This window comes from Bactrocera dorsalis, chromosome 2, assembly GCF_023373825.1.
Source record: "Bactrocera dorsalis isolate Fly_Bdor chromosome 2, ASM2337382v1, whole genome shotgun sequence".
NCBI lineage: Eukaryota > Metazoa > Arthropoda > Insecta > Diptera > Tephritidae > Bactrocera > Bactrocera dorsalis.
Genome location: NC_064304.1, coordinates 55,259,495 through 55,281,287, shown reverse-complemented (window position 1 = coordinate 55,281,287; position 21,793 = coordinate 55,259,495). Strand labels below are relative to the sequence as shown.

The following is a 21,793-nucleotide window of genomic DNA, read 5'->3' as shown; positions in this document are numbered from 1 at the left end:
TTTGTGATGAATATACAATTGCAACTTTAATGTTACTGTGTCGTTCGCCCACCCACAATTTCGAAAGGCCTAAGTTCAAGTGCAACCGAATATTTAATACTGTTCCAACTTTATCTTCTTCTTCTTTATTGGCGTAGACACCGCTTACGCGATTATAGCCGAGATAACAATAGCGCGCCAGTCTTTTCTTCTTCCAACGGAGTGGAGGTCTTCTTCTTTCTCTGCTTCCCCCGGCGGGTACAGCGTCGAATACTTTCAGAACTGCAGTGTTTTCGTCCATTAGGACAACATCACCTAGCCAGCGTAGCCGCTGTCTTATAATTCGCTGAGCTATGTCAATGTCGTGATAAATCTCATACAGCTCATCATTCCATTGAAAGCGATATTCGCCGTGGCCAACGTGCAAACGGCCGTAAATCTTTCGCAGAACCTTTCTCTCGAAAACACGCAACGTCAACTCATCAGTTGTTATCATCGTCCAAGCCTCTGCATCATATAGCAGGATGGGAATTATGAGTGACTTATAAGTTTGGTTTTTGTTCGTCGAGAAGGAGTTTGCTTCTCAATTGCCTACTCAGTCCGAAGTACCACCTGTTGGCAAGAGTTATCCTGCGTTAGATTCCCAGGCTGACATTGTTGGTGTTGCATACACACGTTCCCAAATATACGAAACTATCTACAACTCCAAAGTTATTATTGTAAAGTAAATACAATTTCACAACACCATTTTTAGTAAAAAAACAAAAATGATGATAATAAATAAATATGTATATTTATAATTTGTACCTATCCGTACATATGGCTCAAGCAACTCACGATTTCCGGTCTTAGACGAAGTATCCTCTGGGTAGCCAGAAAACATCCGTTTGAAGGCGAGCTAAAGTGATATGGCGAAACATTCCCTTTTGATATCGATCCCTGCAAACGTGATAAGGATTATGATTTGAAGGAATGCACCTGCAATGACCGGTCCCTTCATTGGGAAGGTGCCGCTGCCCAGCTGGTTGATATCGTTTTTAAAGTAAAGGCTGACATCATCGCCGTACAAAAAATGTGCTGGACGGGACATGGACTGAAGCGTGTAAGTCTTTGTGGCATTTACTACAGTGGCCATATAACAGGGCGCAAATTCGGTGCGTAGTGGCCTTCACCCCGGTGGATGAACGTCTAGTCATAATCCGCATCAAAGCGAAGTTATTCAACATATCGCTGATTTGCGCGCACACCCTGACGGAAGAAAAGGACGATGTGACCAAGGGTGCCTTTTGTGAGCGCTTGGAGTGCACATATGAGAGCTGCACATCTCCCTCCCCCCACGATGTCAAAATCGCGTTTGGCGACTTTAACGCCAGGGTGGGCAAAGAAGGTATATTTGGCACTATAGTATGTAAATTCAGCATCTATTATGAAACATTCCCAAATGGGTTGAGGCTGATCGACTTCGCCTGGGCCTGATATACGGTTATCTGTAACAATAGATTCCAGCTTAAGAAAATTCATCAGGCTACCTGACTGTCTTCGGATCGAAAAGAACTAACCAGATCGATCATGTTGTGATAGACGGAAGACACGCCCCCAGTGCTTTAGATCTGCGTACCAAGTTATTCAAATACCGCATTAGGTAGTGAACAATGGCAAGACAGTCATTACTACGAAGTTTTACATAATTTCGTATACCTTGGAAGCAGCATTAACACCAACAAAAATGTCTGCATCGAAATCCAGCGCAGAATAACTCTTGTTAATAGGTGCTACTTCGGACTGAGTAGACAATTGAGAAGTAAAGTCCACTCTCGACGTGTCTGTGTTGCAGAGGCGTGGACGATGACAACATCTGATGAGCCGACGCAGCCAGTTTTCGAGAGAAAGATTCGGCGGAATATTTATGGTCCTTTGCGCATTAGCAACGGTGAAAATCGCATTCGATGGAACGATAAGCTATACAAGTTACAAGACGATATCATAGTTCAACCAGTGAAGAGACAGAATCTGCGTTGGCTAGGTCCGTCTGAATGAAAACACTCCAGCTCTAAACGTATTCGAAGCTGTACCCGCCGGGGGAAACAGAGGAAGAGGAAGACCTCTACTCCGTTGGAGGTAGCAGGTAGAGAAGGACTTGGCTGCAGTTGGTATATTGAATTGGCGTCGCATTGCTAGAAGAGGAAACGATTGGCGCGCTGTTGTTAACTCGGCTATAACCGCGTAAGCGTTGTCTACGCCATTGAAGAAGAAGAATACCTATCTGTACATACACATAACTACTATAGTATTTATACTCAAAGTTGAACTCGGCAAATATCACGCAATGCCCCTTGTGCATTGTCATACAAAGAAAACATAATTTCAACATAAATAAACACACATCGTGCAAACCCAGGTACTATGTATGGAGGACCTCTTTAACGAGTGCTCACATAAACAAGCGCTTACAAAAAAAAACATACAAGTTAATTTAAACGCGCTGTTAATAAAGGAGAAAAACGCGTGTTTATCATAAAAGATAATATTATAGTTTTTGTATATGTATACAAGCTTCATATGACGCAATAGTAGCGCTATTGGTAGTTATAAGAACTCTATCCCATATCAATCACAACCCCTGAAGATCAGTGTTATGAAGACTTTTACAAAACCGCATTTACTAGATCAGAAAATGGTCGGTAGATCACACGCGACTTCAAATTAAAAACATTTACATACCTTTGACGTTAATTTGTTTTAAGGCAACTACAAGCCGAGGAAGTGCAAAACTGGAAGTAAAAGAACTGGCTAATTTGATACTGTAATCGTTCAAAGAAAAGTTGAAAACACCTTTGCTATTACTACAGAATCTGAAGTACTAATCGAAAATGGACTTTTGCCTAGCTACACAACTATCTTCACCTATTTTTGGAAAAACCACTGGATATAAAAAGACATTCTGCCGATTTCCACGGAAGACTGAATACTTTGGTTTTTAGTTTGGATAAATCCACTTGTATGTCTATCTTCTTAGCCATTTTGAAGATTTCTGTGATTGTAGAATTAATTTTTACGTATTTTTTCGAGTGAGCTAGAGCCGTGAATTCCTAGAGTTTTCTCTAAGACCAGTGAACAAAATATCCCAATGCTTTCCAATCAGACTATTATTGCTTATATATTATTTTAAAGCATACACTCGATTATTTAGTTTTATATTGTATTCAATATATTTTTTTCCAGGTGTCATTTGACGACTACATTTTTTTAATTGGTATTCAGATCATTTTGTCAGAATATCGAAATTTTTTTTCTAGAAAAATTATACGTTATATCAATGTGATTTGATCTTTTGTGACATGAAGTACGAGTATTATTTGCAATTCATATACAACCTTGCCTTCCGTCAAAAGCTTTTATTTGTTTTCATCAACTTCAGTAGATGAAACAACTATAGAGTTGTGTGTCTTCGTATTCCAATAAATTAGCATGATTAGAACATCTATATAATATATGTAAGTATGTATATAAAAGAAAGGTGATGCTAGTTACACCATTTATAACTCAAGAACGGCTGAACCGATTTGGCTGAAAATTGGTGGAGGGGTAGCTTAAAACCAGGGTAAGGACATAGGATACCTTTTATCTCTTTATGTCAAAATTTAATACAACTCATAAATACAAAAATTATATTTTAAATCATAAGCATTTGTTCAAAATTCATGTTTGTAGGAATCATTTGAATATGTATATGCGTACAATTTTAAACAGAGTCTTCTCAAAAATAATACAATTGCTAAATATTTGGAATAGAAGAAAAGAACTGCAACCAAATACGCAGTGAAATAGTTTATAACTGGCTCAGTAATCAGTCTTTGAGTATGTATTATACCACGTGCATCCCAAAAGGCTGATGTCATAACCTTCCCCGCCGCCTTTTTCGTTTTTCCACGCCTGAGAACCGGTTCATCAGGTTCATCATGTGCAGTCCACTACAATGACTGTCGATTGGACTCCAGTGGGAAATAATGGAGCTATGTGTCTATCACTGACGAAAAATTTCGGCTTTATTTCGATGGTAGTAGTATTATCTATGTATCAGCCACAGTGAAGCGTGGACGGGTTCTCTAGTTTGAAGTAAATATCCAGTAGTACTTTTTCTGCCCGTCTCAATCCCACCCCAATCAGACTCAACAAATCTTATTAACATATTTTTATAATCTGGTTTCTTAGCATAAACTAACTTCAAATCGATAGTACTTTTCAGGTATCTGGGAACTCGTTTTAAATATTTCCAAATATTAATAGATGTTTTTACGTCTGCAAATGTAAAATGGCATACATTATACAGCGAATCAATTTACTGATGCCATCTGAATTTAATGCCTCTCAATCTTCTTTACTTGAAAGTGGAATTACTCGCAGGTTTCCGTCATCCATTTTTAATTTATTTTATATGCTATTTGACTGCACAACTGATTTCTTTCTGTTCAATTTTTGTTCCAATGAAATATCGACCTTAAAGAAGTCGGTCATTCTAAATTTTCACATTCAATTACGTTTGCATTCATTCATTGTTTTAATATCTACTGTTGCAATCTTATATCAAGAACCATATGACGAATTTTTAAAGCAAATTGGTTGTGTAAAACCACGTGCAACAAGTCTTGCCTTATCTTTGACTGAATTCCTTAGTTTATTGTGCTTCATTGCAAAAACTCATTTACAGTGAATTATATTTATATATATTTTTATGTCCAGGCCTTTGTAAAAATTACCAGGTTTTGTTATAAGAATGTAGTTCTTTCTTTACTGCCTTTTGCCAATAAGATTTATTACTTTTACTTCTTATTTCTTCAAATGAATTTGGAGTGCTGCTAAAAAATTTTTTGGTTTTGAATTAAATGACACTGAGTTTTCTTCATAATATGGCCCAAACCTGTTGGTAAAGTATTTTTATGCATACTTACGTTGTAAAAGAATTGTTTTGTACTCAATTTTATTTATTAATTCTCTTTTCTTTATCGCTCTCACTTCTTATGCTCTACAATCGTTTTTTTTTTGTTTTTGTTTGTTGTAGGTAGACTTATTGAAGTTATACTTCTTATACGAGTTCGGAAAAGGTTACGATAGATTCAGGTTGCGCAACCTTGCTCAATATGAATCTATCGCAACCTTGTCTGCGAAGGTGTTCGAGTAGCAAGGGAAGCGGTGACAATCGGCGATTGTTTCTTTCAACAACACTATGTTGCCATGCTTATGCTGTTGTTGTTTTTGTAGAACAATGTTTCAATTTTTGGTTGGTGACATATTCACATGTGTGCGCATATGTATGTTTGTATGCTTGTGGATTATTTGTTCGGGAATGTATGCAAATATACATATGTACATATAAGTATATATGAATGTATGAACATGCAAGTCAGTGCGCGCACATGTAATAAGTATATTGATAAGTGATGAAAATATGATTTCAATTTCTGAACGCGCACATGCGTATACATACACTCATATGAGCACGTGCAGATACACAAGATAGGATAGAAGATGTATGCCTTTTAACATCGTATACTATACAAATAAATATTTTTCTTCTTCTTCTTCTTTACTGGCGTAGACACCGCTTACGCGATTATAGCCGAGTCAACAACAGCGCGCCAGTCGTTTCTTCTCTTCGCTACGTGGCGCCAATTGGATATTCCAAGCGAGGCCAGGTCCTTCTCCACTTGGTCCTTCCACCGGAGTGGAGGTCTTCCTCTTCCTCTTCTTCCCGCGGCGGCTACTGCGTCGAATACTTTCAGAGCTGGAGTGTTTTCATCCATCCGGACAACATGACCTAGCCAGCGTAGCCGCTGTCTTTTAATTCGCTGAACTATGTCAATGTCGTCGTATATCTCGTACAGCTCATCGTTCCATCGAATGCGATATTCGCCGTGGCCAACGCGCAAAGGACCATAAATCTTTCGCAGAACTTTTCTCTCGAAAACTCGCAACGTCGACTCATCGGTTGTTGTCATCGTCCAAGCCTCTGCACCATATAGCAGGACGGGAATTATGAGCGACTTATAGAGTTTGGTTTTTGTTGGTCGAGAGAGGACTTTACTTTTCAATTGCCTACTCAGTCCGAAGTAGCACCTGTTGGCAAGAGTAATCCTGCGTTGGGGTTCCAGGCTGACATTGTTGGTGGTGTTTACGCTGGTTCCAAGATAGAGGAAATAATCTACAACTTCAAAGTTATGACTGTCAACAGTGGCGTGAGAGCCAAGTCGCGAGTGCGACGACTGTTTGTTTGATGACAGAAGATATTTCGTCTTGCCCTCGTTCACTGCCAGACCCATTTGCGTTGCTTCCTTGTTCAGTCTGGAGAAAGCAGAACTAACGGCGCGGGTGTTGAGACCGATGATATCAATATCATCGGCATACGCCAGCAGCTGTACACTCTTATGAAAGATTGTACCTGCTCGATTCAGTTCTGCAGTTCTAATAATTTTCTCCAGCAGCAGATTGAAAAAGTCGCACGATAGGGAGTCGCCTTGTCTGAAACCTCGTTTGGTATCGAACGACTAGGAGAGGTTCTTCCCGATCCTGACGGAGCTTTTCGTGTTGCTCAACGTCAGTTTACACAGCCGTATTAGTTTTGCGGGGATACCAAATTCAGACATCGCGGCATAAAGGCAGCTCCTTTTCGTGCTGTCGAAAGCAGCTTTGAAATCGACGAATAGGTGGTGAGTGTCGATTCTCCTTCCACGGGTCTTTTCCAAGATTTGGCGCATGGTGAATATCTGGTCGGTTGTTGATTTTCCAGGTCTGAAGCCACAGTGATAAGGTCCAATCAGTTTGTTGACGGTGGGCTTTAATCTTTCACACAATACGCTCGATAGAACCTTGTACGCGATGTTGAGGAGGCTTATCCCACGGTAGTTGGCGCAGATTGTGGGGTTACACCAACGTTACTCGTACTAGAAATAGCAAGAGGAAGAAATATTCCAAGCAGTTAAAGAATATAACGGGACTATACATTCACTCAGTGAGGAAACACCTTTGAATATATTCTTCAACAGAGAAAAAAATACCGAAATAGCAGAAAGAATTAAAAACAAACAGAATTATATTTATGTTATAGTACCACAACAAGAAAAGGGTACACAGTAGGACAAACAATATTTGAAAAAAACAGAGAGAAGAGATAAATACAGCCAACGATATGCTAAACACATGAGGACACAGTTTGAACGACCAAAGATTCATATACAAAGACAACATAAGAAATATTGATACTGATGATATTAATTCACCTGTTCCTACAGATAAAAGTTGCTGTTAGTACAGTAACTTGAAAGGAAAGAAATTCGTCCTAACAGCAACAGATTCTTCGTACATATACAAAGAGGAAAGCTATTTCTTCCACATGGTAAAATAAATAACCATATTGGAACATTCAGGAACTTTAGTCGCATCAATACACAACGGAAGGGTACTCTGCTTTATTAGACGATATAACATTAATAAACAGAATCGAAACGAGAAAACGTAGAAAAGAGTCGTAAACTTTTTAGGTAGTACATTTAGTTTTATAAGACAAGTACCAGACCACGATGACAGGATATTATGAAGGAACTAATCTTGTCCAATTCATAGACACTATCAAAATATACTTTGACTCACTCCACAATCAAAAAGAAGAAATTAATGAATTTATAAAAATACGCACAGAAGAAAAAAATTAAACTACTTGAAATATTGGAAAGTAGTAAATTTTCAAATATTCGAAAATTACTCACTTTCCTAATACCATTTGAAGAACATCCCGTAAGAACTACATTTATAACTATCATAATACTTTGTATCCTTAAAATATCTATCTATATATGTACTATATATCAATTAAATTATATTACGCTATATTAAAACGTAAGAAATTAAGACTACAAAAGAAAAGACAAAAGCGATATGTGCAGATACTGAGAAAATAAGGAGTGGAGCATATACTCAAAGAAAATGCCATTATTGCCTACATTACGAATTCTGCACATGAAGCAACACCGCATATGAACAAGCGATAACACCATTTCTGAAGTCACATATGCCTGAGGGACAGAACGCCCCAGCAGGAGAACATAACAAAAACCAATCTGGAAAAAAAAATTTTGATGCCCAACTTTTTGCGATATTCTGGAGTTTACAATAGAAGGCGAAGACGGCATGCACTTGGTATCCGCAGTGCGAAAAAAAATTGTTCACAGCTTGCGAAGACCCCTGGGGAACAGCAAATGTATGTCCAAATTCAAAAATAAGGCCCAACAACCCAAAAGCGCATCATTTTTGAAAAATGTTGTCGAAATTTTGTTTCGAAAACACCACATTATTTCTTATGCTAAACCTCGAACCAAAGCCGTAGAGCCACCTCTACTGGTTAATGAAGAAGAAATATTGGCCATAGCCGGAAAAATTAAAACCAGCAAAGCGCCTGGATTAGATGATATACCAAACAGAGCCTTAAAAGAAGCCATGACTTTGAAACCAAAATTGTTCTCAAAAATATTTTCCGACCCATGGAAAGTCCAGCGATTGGTTCTACTTCCTAAACCAGAAAAGCCTCCGGAGGAATCTTCATCATATCGACCTCTGTGCATGCTTGAAACTATTGGCAACTGCGTTGACACTGCGAAATGCGAAGTAAGTGGCAAGCGATGGAAAGACGGGACTAAAAAATATTGTGCGTTGATCACCCTAGATGTGAAGAATGCTTTCTACTCAGCAAAGTGGGCAAACATAATCAAGGCTCTGTATGACATACGTGCTCCTCAATATCAAATCAGATGAAGGAACCAAGAGCTACTCTATTTACTCTATGGAACATATTGTGTAATGGGGTGCTAAGGAGACACCAACCGAAAGCTATTAAACTAGTTGCATAGGCAGGCGATCTTATTGTGGCAGGAGTGGCTAAACACCTCAATGACCTCCGGATCAAATGCAATGAACGCATAAATGGTCTGCGCGAATGGTTCTCCTAAATGAGTTTGGAACTGGGTGAGCAAAAGACAGAAAGAAGTCTTGCTCATAAGTACAAGAAAAGTGGAAGAAAGTATATCTCTCACCATAGCGAAGTGTGAAATTCACTCAAAGCCACACCTAAAAAGTAATAGTAGGCTCAAGGCAAAAATTTAACGATCACCTAGAATACACTGTAGGTAAAGCAAATAAAATCCTGAATTCCTTATCAAAAATGATGGCAAAAAAATGCTGCCTGTGTTCCAGCCGACGTTTTTTACTCGCAAAGGTAATGAGGTCCAGGCGCTAGGTATAAAGGCATATGGCATATGACAATGCACAGGCTGTCTGCGCTAAGAGTTATCAATGCTTTCCGAACAATTTCAGTTGATGCTGCTGAAGTAATAGCCAATATGATTCCCAATGACGAGCGAGTATACAAATTATCAGGCCATGTATAGGAGCCAAAAGAGAAGAGAGAGTGAAAAGCTTAACGATATGGCAGCAGCGGTGACAAGCCTCACCCAAAGGACGGTGGCCCTATCGACTGATACCTGATATCCATTCCTGGATCGACAGACGACATGGGGACCTGGATTTCTACCTAACCAAAATACTGAGTAGACATGGGTACTTTAGAAAGTACCTGTATAGACTCCAGCACGACATTAGTCCGAATTGTCGACCGTGTACAGAGTGATTTGATGACTATGAGCAGGTATTCTAGTATTGAAAATTTGAAAACTACACTCGGTAGTAGTTTTACAATGGAAAGTATTACTCATGTGTCAGTCAACTAAGAACTGGAAAGCTGTCAGCGAAGCGGCAGCCTCACTTAATGACAAAACTAAGAGATATAGAGCAGTGTAAGCGTCCGTGCCATAAAAAAGACTTAATTGTTTTATCACTCCCACGAAGTAATACTTAATCAGGTGGTTCCATGCGAGTATTTTAAGTTGGAAGTACGTAAAATTTAGCGGATAAAAGTTTCGCACTCCGGTTTTTGATACATCCCCTTTAAAAAAAAGAAAAAAATGTCTGGTGTGAAGTAACATAACAATTACTGTATTATTACCTGTTCATTTGTGAAGAAGTCAAAATAGCCAAGGTACCGTAATACAGATTTCTTGTGTTCCCACGTCTTTTTTAAGTAAGGCAACAAAATTCGTTCGAAGTCCTCACGATCTAGTGCAAGCAGTTCCACTTCCGCTAGTTAACAAATATATTTATATTAGTAATATTAAGAATATGCAGTAATTAGAATTCAATACTTGTCCAGCTTTGGATAATAATCATGGACAAACCTTAAATATATGTATATATGTACTGTGGTTAATAAAATTTTAACTTTTTTGTCACTTGAAAACTCTTATCAAATGTTTTGAAAGCTACTAAACAAACAAAAATTGTGAATGAAAAATATACGCGCCAGGCTTTAATGTGATATTAAACATAAATATGCTTATGACTTTTCTTAAATAGTACAAATATCAGCTATAGTTAGTGTTCAAATATTTAATAGTAGATGAGTCATTCCGAGGCAGTACAAAACATAAAAATGTATACATAATCAAACACATATACTTATATGCGTTCCAATGTAGTACACATGTATAATGTCCTGAAACATATTGACAGGCTTCAAGCGAAATCTGTCAAATATTAAAATACACACGCCCTTAAGGACACTGTTATTTAAACAGCTACATAAGACCATGTGTATTTTAATATTTGACAGATGTCGCTGTGTTCAGCACATGAAGCACTTAAATATACAAATATATTTACGATACTCATTTTACATTAAGAACATGCATGTGTTCACAGATACATTTATGTATAAGCTAGCACCAGCTAAGTTGAAACCAAAGCTGACACCAACACTATTGCGCTAAGTCAACAATTACAAAGAACTGGGAAATAGCCCAGACGCGCGCTCAGCAAAATTGTCAATATCAGCAGCGCAATATCCGGCATGCGCCGATCAAAATTCTGGATCGACCTAAAAAAGGAATAAGCAAATTAAACACTTGCAACAACATCCGGCATGCGCCGACCAACACCAATTGCTGACACAGGTAGAAATAGGGTATATTTAAGAGAGAATAAGTAGAATTAAGTTTTAGTATTAATGTTTTGGTGATTCAATAAAGGTCTTGCGACCAACGAAAAAATCTTTTTTTTTTTAGACTTGTACAATACAAGTCGATAACTGGCGCCCGAGTCAAATATGCTCGGCGGAGTCTAGTCGTTGAAAGTGTTAAGAGCGTTGAAAGTGTCAGAAATAAAGACCCTTTTTTTAACGTGCAACAATAAAGTGCCACAAACTAAAGACTTTAAAAGAAATTTCCCATAATAAAGTGCCAAAAACAAATAAAGACTTAAAAAAAAAGTGCCACAAAAAAAAGCACCGAAGAAAGAAAGACTTTGAAAAAGTGTGCCATAATAAAAACGGCTCCACACAAAAAGTGAGATAATAACACTACAAAGAAATTGTTGAAACCAACATAAAATCAGCATAAAGTGGCGTGAAGACGAACGTGAAACTTTCTTGACGCCCCAACGACAGCACGACACCAGCCGACCCGGAGTAAAACAGCAAGGAGTAAGCAAGTGTTCCCGAGTACCGTAAAGGAAAAAGGATATCAGCACACTTACCGGCATATCTATCAACAATGCAGCTGCTACTAATGTAAGAAAATAGATTATAAGTACTAATTCTACCATATAAACCCTATTCTTAACTTTTAATGAAATAAAAATAGTTAGAGAAGGAATTTAGATATACGTCAGAAAAGTGAAAAATTTAAATAAAGAAAAGTTTTTGTGAAAAAATAGAAAATTGTGGAAAATTTAAACAAAGAAAACTAAGAGGCAAAAAATTTTTTAAATAAAGGAAGTTTTTGAAAAATAGGTACATAGCTAAAATCTAGAAATAACAAATTGGCTTGTACAGCCTATAAAATTAAATATTACTGAGGCTGCGATTCACCATCCTCGGGGGGACCCTCCAGCTTATAACATAAAAAAAAACACTGCGATTCACCACCCAAGGGACACTCCAGTGATTTATCAACTAAACAAAAATCTAAAAGGATAAATTAATTATAACAAATAAAAAGCAGATAATAACAACAAAACAAAATGGCAAATCCAAATAATTTAATCAGACCACCCGTGTTAGGGAATAACACAACTCCCCCACCTGCCCAACAAATTTCCCCAGACTTGGCAAACATGATACGAGTTATGGTTTCCCAGGCTATAGAAGCCAGTGGACCAGAGCTAGTCAGGACTACTCTAGGCAATAACAATAACCCTATTATAAAAGATCAGACCATAGAAGAGCAATATAGGAATAATATGGCTGAAATGGATAAAGTCCCAGATGTCGTACGATCCTTGAGAGAATTCTCAGGAAACGCCTCTGAGTTCAGCTCATGGAAAAAAAGTGTCGAGCGAATTATAAAGATATATGAACCCTCAAAGGGCACCCCAAAATTTTTCGGAATTCTAAAGGTAATCCGGAACAAAATTGTTGGAAAAGCGGACATAGCGTTAGAATCATATAACACCCCCTTGGATTGGACAGCCATCTCCCGTTGTCTGACCACCCACTATGCCGATAAACGCGACATAGGCACTCTAGAATATCAAATGACGTGCCTTATTCAGGGAAGGAGCTCTATAAACGAACTCTATCAGAAGGTTTATAGTCAATTATCCCTAATACTTAACAAAATAGGATGCATGGAAATTGGCGAGGAGGCAGTCCATCTACTAACGGACAACTACCGTGCCAAGGCCCTGGATACCTTTGTGAGAGGACTTTCCGGTGACCTCCCGAGGCTTCTGGGTATAAAAGAACCCAAGACTTTACCAGAGGCACTACACCTTTGTCTAAAGCTGGAAAATCAAAGCTTTAGAGCACACCATGCCAACAACCAAGTGTTAAATGCACCATCAGTCCCCAGACATCAAAGTTTCAACTCTTTCATTCCTAGACAACAACCCCCCATGGCAAGGCAGGTACAACCATTAAACTCCCGATTTCCCGAATCAAGATTCTATCCCGAATTAGCCCATATACCTCACCCTCAACAAACTTATCGCCAACCAAATTTGAGTCCCCATAGCTCCCAGCAATATCAAAATTCAAATTCGAATCCACACAATAGCTACCAACAACAAAACTCCTATAACCACTCTAGATATCCATATAACCAACAACCAAACTATCCCCCCCCCAAGGCCACCTAAACCTCCTCAACCCATGGACGTGGATGAAAGCGTCAGAACAAGAGCGGTAAATTATGTGAACCGCCCTAAGCCCCAAGAAACTGGCAAACGACCATTGAATGCATCCATGATCAACCACCCCCCAGCGAAAGCTCTAAGGAACTTTCATATAGACACGGACGAAACAACTTACGCAGACCAACATTATGACCAATACGACAACACCCAACAAACAGCTTACAGTCAGGAAACAGCTTACAATAATGTAGATAAAGAACTATATGACCTAACGGACGTACATTTTTTAGACTGAACAGCTCTTCGTTGCCCTATTTTCGATGCAAAACGAAGAGCGGCGAAATACTTAACATATTGGTGGATACAGGATCTAACAAAAACTATATCCAATCCGGTCTAGTTGAAAACGCAAAAGAAAACGTTAACCCCTTTTTCGCCAACTCAGTTGGAGGAAAATAAAAATTACACAACACACATTTTTAAATCTTTTCAACTTGGAAAATTGCAGACTCAAATTCTTTCTACTACCCACACTTAAGACTTTCCATGCTATATTAGGAAACGACAGTCTAAAAGAACTTTCAGCAGTCATACACACAAGAAAAAATTTCATGGTCATAGCAAACACAAAAAGAATCTATCTAAGACAATTTAGTATACAGAATGTTAATACAATACATATTCGAGACGAACATCCTACAACAATAGGTAAAGACGAAAGAAGCCAGCTAACACGAAAACACCGCAACCTATTCTCAGAACCGAACGAAAAACTGACATACACAACAAAAGTAGTAGCAGAAATACGAACAATTTCCGACACGCCCATATATTCAAAATCTTACCCATACCCTACCAGCCTTAAACAAGAGGTGGAAGACGGAATCATCCGAAAATCAAGGTCACCCTACAACTCACCTGTCTGGATCGTACCCAAAAAGAACGACGTTTCAGGCGAAAAAAAGTTCCGAATGGTTATCGATTACAGAAAACTAAATACGGTCACAATTGCAGATAGGTGCCCAATACCAGAAACAAATGAGGTTCTCTCTCAACTAGGAGAAAACCGAATTTTCTCTGTAATTGACTTAATAGGCGGTTTCCATCAAATTCCTCTTAAGGAATCTGACGTGGAAAAGACAGCTTTTTCAGTGAACAATGGAAAGTATGAGTTCACTAGACTGCCATTTGGTTTGAAGAATGCCCCGTCTATTTTCCAACGGACATTGGACGACATACTAAGGGAACATATAGGTCGGATATGCTATGTATATATAGATGACATTATTATATTTAGCAAAGACGAAAAAGACATATAGATACAATTTTTGACACCCTTACAAAAGCAAACATGAAAGTGCAAGTCGACAAATGCGAATTCTTTAAAAAACAATTTGAGTTCTTAGGATTTGTAGTATTCTCCGATGGACTTTCAACAAACCCATCCAAAGTACAAGCAATAGCCAACTTCCCCTATCCTCAGACGATCAAAGACTTAAGATCATTCTTAGGCTTATCTGGTTATTATAGACGATTTATCAAAGATTATGCTAAGCTAGCAAAGCCGTTAACATCCTTACTGCGAGGTGAAGAAGGAAGAATGTCTAAGACCAGTTCAAAAAAAATCCAAATACAAGTAAACGAAGAAGCAAAGGCAGCATTCAATAAAATCAAGAACACGTTGACATCTAAAGACGTAATTCTGCAATATCCCGATTACAGCAAAGAATTCAACCTGACTACAGATGTCTCAAAATATGCCATAGGCGCGGTCCTGGAGCAAAATGGCAAACCAATTACCTTCATTTCAAGAACATTGAACAAAGCAGAAGAAAATTACGCGGTAAATGAGAAAGAAATGCTTGCCACAATTTGGGCACTCAACTCCTTTAGGAACTACCTATACGGTACAGCAAAAGTGGTAATACACACTGACCACTAGCCTCTTACATATGCCATAAGTAATAAAAATAAAAATTCAAAGCTAAAACGTTGGAAAGCAATACTCGAAGAGTATAACTATGAATTAAGATACAAGCCCAGAATTTCGAATGTAGTTGCAGACACTTTATCTAGACCATTTGAATTAAATTCATTATCAGTTGCTACCCACTCCGATGAAAGCCCATCTCACAATCTAATCCCATCTGTGGAAGGACCCATAAACGCCTTCAAAAATCAACTTTGGATCTCTTTAGGAGAAGAAGACAGCTGCCAGTTTAAAATACCATACCCGACCTACCATAGACATCTAATTACTAAACCCAATTTTTCAATGGACAACCTAGTGGCATTATTAAAACGTTACCTAAACCCTTCAGTCATAAATGGCATAATTAGCTCCGAAGAAATAATGGGAAAAATCCAAGAGGTCTACCCCCTACATTTTTCCAATTATAAAATCCGCTATACCTAAACAAAAGTAGAAGACTTAATAAACGAAGACGCCCAAAACAAAGAAATTTTGAAAGAACACAAACGAGCACACAGAAATAGAGATGAAAATAAGAAAGAACTCATACAAAAAGTCTACTTCCCCAAAATGAAAGCAAAAATAGAAAATATTATTAAGCAGTGCAAAGTTTGTAAGGAACATAAATACGATCGTCATCCCAACAAACCGAAATTACTCGAAACCCCAATTCCCCAATATCCCGGTGAAATAGTTCACATAGATATCTATACTACAGAAAAACACCTTGTCTTAACGGCATTAGACAAATTTTCAAAATACGCACAAGTTAAATTAATAAGATCAAAAGCAATAGAAGACATTAGAGAACCACTACGAGAAATAATCTTTTCTTTCGGAGTACCGAAAACAATAGTCATCGACAACGAGAAATCGCTAAACTCAGCTTCCATTCAATTCATGGTTGAAGATCAACTTGGAATTGAAATATTTAAAACACCCCCCTACACAAGTACAGTCAACGGTCAAGTGGAAAGATTTCATTCCACACTATCCGAGATCATGCGTTGCCTTAAAACAGAACAAACTCAACGCTCGTTCCAAGAACTTTTAGATAGATCCACATATGAATACAACTACTTCATACACTCCGCAACAGGGAAACGACCGATAGAGACATTTTTCGGCAGACGAGTTTCAATAGACCCCGAACAATACGAAAACTCACGCAGAGAAAACATAAACATACTTAGGAAAAGACAAGCGAAGGACTTAGAAACTCATAACAAAACAAGACAACCCATAAAAACATATTCCCCTGGTGACATAATTTACGTCAGGATAAATAAACGATTAGGATCCAAACTTACCGCTAGATATAGGAAAGAAATGGTAAAGGAAGACAAATCTAGCGTGGTAATAACTGAAAAAGGACGGACAGTACATAAAAGTAACATCAAGACCTAGAAACACTAATAATCTTTAAATTTTCTTATAAACGTATAATTTTTTTTTTTTTCAGACTTCTCGTACATTTAGTGTACGCAGACTTTAAAATTATAGACTATACGAACTCACAACTAGCAACATTTGACACAGGACTGACGAAAATTCAAACTGGGACCTATAGGATAATACACAAAGTTGATCTAGATACATGCCAAAATGCATTAAATGAAATAAGCACCACTGTAAAATCAAAGATTACTAATGAAAACCCCCTTTTACCCATTCTAATTAATGAATTAAATGGATCGCGGGAAATCCCGATCATGATGACCTAGTTACACTGGAGAGCCAAATAAATAACATAGTAGACAATAACAACAATCAAGTAATAATAAATAAAATAGTTTTTGATAGGATAAATAAGATAACAGCCGTTTCAAATAAAATTTTGAAGGCCGTTCAATCTAGCGAAGACATATAGCACAATGTTGCTATAGAATTAAAATACAAACTTAGAGTTATAAAGGAAGAAATTATCAATATAGATTAAGCGATTCATTGGGCTAAAGCCGGAATTGTAAATTTATATATTTTATCAAACGAAGAATTAGAATTAGTTAAATCTGTAATTTTAAAGAATAATCTTACATTAAATAATGTTGAAGAGTCATTAGAACTAGCAAATGTAAAAATAGCTTCAAATAGTTGTTAGTTACATAGTAAGCATACCATTAACAAATGAAGAAATTTGTGAATCAATTCTAATTAAACCAATAAAAAGGGAAAAATATATTAATAAAATCCCTTTCGAGGACATTGTAACTTGTAATGATAATAAAATATTTGCCATTAAACTAAAATGTAAAGAAAACAACAATATTAGAATTTGTAATCATAGGAACATTATAGACATTAGTAACACTACCTGTGTTCCAAAACTACTCAAGAGCAAACCAGCAGAGTGTACATTAGTCAACAATCAGCACATCCCTTCAGTTGAAAACATCTCACCTGGAATAATTCTACTAAACCAGTACAAAGGTGCAATTCAAATTGACAACCAAAAAATAACCCTTGAAGGATCATATGCAGTGCAATTCCACAATTCCACGGTTATAATCGACAACCAGAAATACTCTTTTAACGAGATACTAACCAGCAAACCCCTGCCTGCTATACTGCAATCAAATATCCCCTCAAACAAGGAAGAAGAAATTTTAAGCTTAGAAATGTTGAAAGAACTTCACATTAATAACACCAAGCGGTTGGACGCATTGAAAACAACCCACACAGCAGCCCTAGTAACAAATTTTTCGCTAACGATCACTAGCATTATCTTCATAGCAAGTTTGATTATCAAGTTAATCATGAAATAAATTTCAAGGCAGAACCAGAGCTATCGAGCTACAATCCGAACGCCAATGGGGCCGATATTAAAAAAGTCGCAACACCCGAAATGCCTTACTTAACAGAACCCACAAGCCCAGTTTTTTAATCCAAACAAGCGAGGACGTTAGTTTTTGGCGGCGGAAGAGTTAGCACCAGCTATGTTGAAACCAAAGCTGACACCAACACTATTGCGCTAAGTCAACAATTACAAAGAACTGGGAAATAGCCCAGACGCGCGCTCAGCAAAATTGTCAATATCAGCAGCGCAATATCCGGCATGCGCCGATCAAAATTCTGGATCGATCTAAAAAAGGAATAAGCAAAATAAAACACTTGCAACAACATCCGGCATGCGCCGACCAACACCAAATGCTGACACAGGTAGAAATAGGGTATATTTAAGAGAGAATAAGTAGAATTAAGTTTTAGTATTAATGTTTTGGTGATTCAATAAAGGTCTTGCGACCAACGAAAAAATCTTTTTTTTTTTTAACTTGTACAATACAAGTCGATAACTTATATGAGGCATGTATGCAACGGAAATATCCCTGCAGTTCGGCTGGTGCCAAGCGATTACCAGTTCGCTAAAGGACACTGTTATTTAAACAGCTACATAAGAACATGTGTATTTTAATATTTGACAGATGTCGCTGTGTTCAGCACATGAAGCACTTAAATATACAAATATATTTACGATACACATTTTACATTAAGAACATGCATGTATTCACAGATGCATTTATGTATATGAGACACGTATGCAACGGAAATATCCCTGCAGTTCGGCTGGTGCCAAGCGATTACCAGTTCGCTAATAGCCCTGACAGATGAGCAAAATGAATACGCATTATTTCAAAAAAAAAAGGTGAAATAAAAATGAATAAGAGAAATTAGTAATAGAAATCTTGGTATTTTTGGAAAATCAATATAAATTTAACGAAAAAATTCGTTTATTATTAACTACGTTCAAAGATAATAGAGTAAAATTAAAAGCAATAACTGATTGTAATGCGAAAAAAGTGTGCAAAAAAGTTAAGAGTAAATGTTTTTCTCTCGATTTGGAAGCTTTGGCACAGGCAGTTCGGCAGTGGAATGTAGTGATCAGCGATATTACGATTTTTCAATATCAATGATTTCAGTCAAATTTGTTTTCCATTTTTAATTTGTGTGATTTAAGTATGAAAAAACTTTTACTCTATATTTATTTATTTTTTAAACTAATCACATACGCTTTCAAATTTGGGTTTAACAATTAATAAAATTAGAAATATAATTAAACTAGAGGACCCGACTGACACATACATACATATTACTACTACTAACACCTATATGATGTCTATTAGTTAGATTATTACTATTAGTTAATAAGATATAGCATTTTTGTGAAGCAACTTGTGTTAGTTTACAAAAAAACTTGATCATTAAGCATTTCAAGTGTTAATAAAGCATTACTTTTTGAAGGAAAACACTGTTGATTTTGGGTTCTGCACCAATGAAATCAACTTGTGAAAAGAGAATTGCTAAGTTGGAAAAAGACGAAATGAGCACCGAGGATAATGACGCCCTAAAGAGGTGAAAGGTGTGTGCAAAATGGGTGCCTCGCAAGTTCTTAATCTAACAAACGAAATGCTGATTCTGAGGAGCGTTTTAGTGGTCTTTAATCGTAATAAATCTGAATATTTGCGTCGGTGTGTAACAATAGAAACGACTGATTACTAAACCAGTTATAATCCATTGTACTGCGTATTTGGTTGCAGTTATATTCTACTATTTCAAATATTTAGCAATTGTATAATCAGTTTGAAGTTGTACCCACGTCTTCATTGTTTCTGTTTAAATATTCGTCGCTGAAGAGATCCGATAATAAACGCGTCCGATCGCAGCTAAATTCAAAGAGCTATAAGGAGAGCTATTTATAGGCATGCCCCCACCACCCCAGTAGCCCGATCCGCAATTTTTAAATTTTTAAAGTCTTCGAAAATATTCATTTAAATCATATGCTGCAAAGGGTCATATAGATTTATATTATGTTATTATAGAAACCTTAAAAATAACAGTATTTCTCCACCATTTAATGGATGTTATTATACATAAATATAAACATTTCCCTTCAATCACGCTATCTGCTAAAAAAAACACCGCATCAAAACGGTTGCGGTTACGCGTTGCTTAGTTTTAAAGAGTTAAGCAAACAAAGAGATATAAATAATTGTGGATAAATAAAAGCTAAGTTCGGCTGTAACTGAACAATTTTTACGCTCGCACTTTGGAAGAAGCAAAGCCGAGTAATTACCTTCAAATGATGGCAATATTTTGTAACAAAAAGTGTTCTGTAAGAATTATATTTGCATTATTCGACGTTCGACATTCAAAGTATTTTTATACTCTTGCAACCCGTTGCTACAGAGCATTATGCGGTTGCACGTATCACCTAAAACTAAGCGAGATAGATATAGGAATATGTACATATATATGTATAAATGATCAGAATGACAAGAAAAGTTGAAATCCGGTTGACTGTCTGTCAGTCCGTTTGTCCGTCCGTGCAAGCTGTAACTTGAGAAAAAATTAAGATATCTCGATGAAACTTGGTATGTAGGTTCCTTAGTAGAAAAAAAGTTCGTAGATGAGCGTAATCGGACCACTACCACGCCCACAAATCGCAGTTAACTGAAAACATATAATGTGCCATAACTAAGCACTAAATCAAGATATACAGCTGAAATTTAGTACAGAGGATCGCAGTAGCAATGGGCAACGACAATTTTTGTAAAAGTGGGCGTGACCCCGCTCTCTAACAAGTTTAATGTACATACGAGGTGTGTTCAAAAAGTATCGCGAATTTTGTGTTTTTTCAAAAATTATTTATTTATTCATGAATATCTATTTTGTCCCCTTTAAAGTAATCCCCATGAGATATTATACACTTGTGCCAACGGTTTTTCCAATCTTCTAAGCACTTCAAAAAATCATTTTTTTTTTATCATCTTCAGCTCCTCCTTCGATGCCGTCTTTATTTCGTCAAGAGAAGCGTAACGTCGTCCTTTCATGGGCCTCTTCAGTTTAGGGAACAAGAAAAAGTCACAGGGGGCCAGATCTGGGGAATACGGTGGCTGCGGCATCATTAGTGTGTTGTTTTTGGCCAAAATGTCGCGCACAAGCAACGATGTGTGAGCAGGGGCGTTATCGTGGTGCAATTTTTTTGATAGGTAAAAATCGAATACGATCCAAAACACGTGCAAGCAAAGCAGCTGTCAACAATTAAATGAACATTCAAAATGGCCGAGCTTGTCGGCATAAGTGAGAGACATGAGTACCAATATAACGCCACAAAAAATTCGAAATTCGAATGTACGTAACCCGCGAAAATTCAATTTTTGAACACACCTCGTACTTATATCCTAAACTACTTAAGCTATAACAACCAAATTTGCTGAGTACAAATCTAAGAATTTCTACCGGCAGTCTGAAAATGGCTGATATCGGAGGATGACCCCGGTCACTTCCCATATAACGATACTGCTAAAAACTACTAAAAACGCGATAAACCAATAACTAAATACGACAGAGGCATTAAATTTTACCACCGCTATGGTATGAAAGACCTTCACAGGAGCTGGTGTGCAAATTGGACGATGGGCGTGGCACCACTTTGTGCTGAAATCTTATATCTCGGGACCCGACCAACCGATATCGACGTTAGTGGCATTTTTCTCACTTTCTTATGTCATATTGGGAAAAAGGTCGAAATCGGACAACAACCCATATAGCATAATATTAAATTCCACTTGATTCGTTCAGTTTCCAGTACACAAATCAAGAAGCGTTTAATAT

At 37.3% G+C, this 21,793-nt stretch overlaps 1 protein-coding gene across 5 annotated transcripts in view; it reads right to left on the bottom strand.

Moving 5' to 3' along the window:
- The window catches only part of LOC109579552 (cyclic nucleotide-binding domain-containing protein 2), a 239,837-nt gene that overhangs the window by 162,959 nt on the left and 55,085 nt on the right, over nt 1–21,793 (bottom strand). For all 5 annotated transcript variants that reach the window (XM_049448040.1, XM_049448039.1, XM_049448043.1 and 2 more), the window contains one exon: nt 10,028–10,161. In XM_049448040.1, coding sequence (XP_049303997.1) covers nt 10,028–10,161 — 134 coding nt within the window. The remainder of the gene's footprint in view (nt 1–10,027; nt 10,162–21,793) is intronic.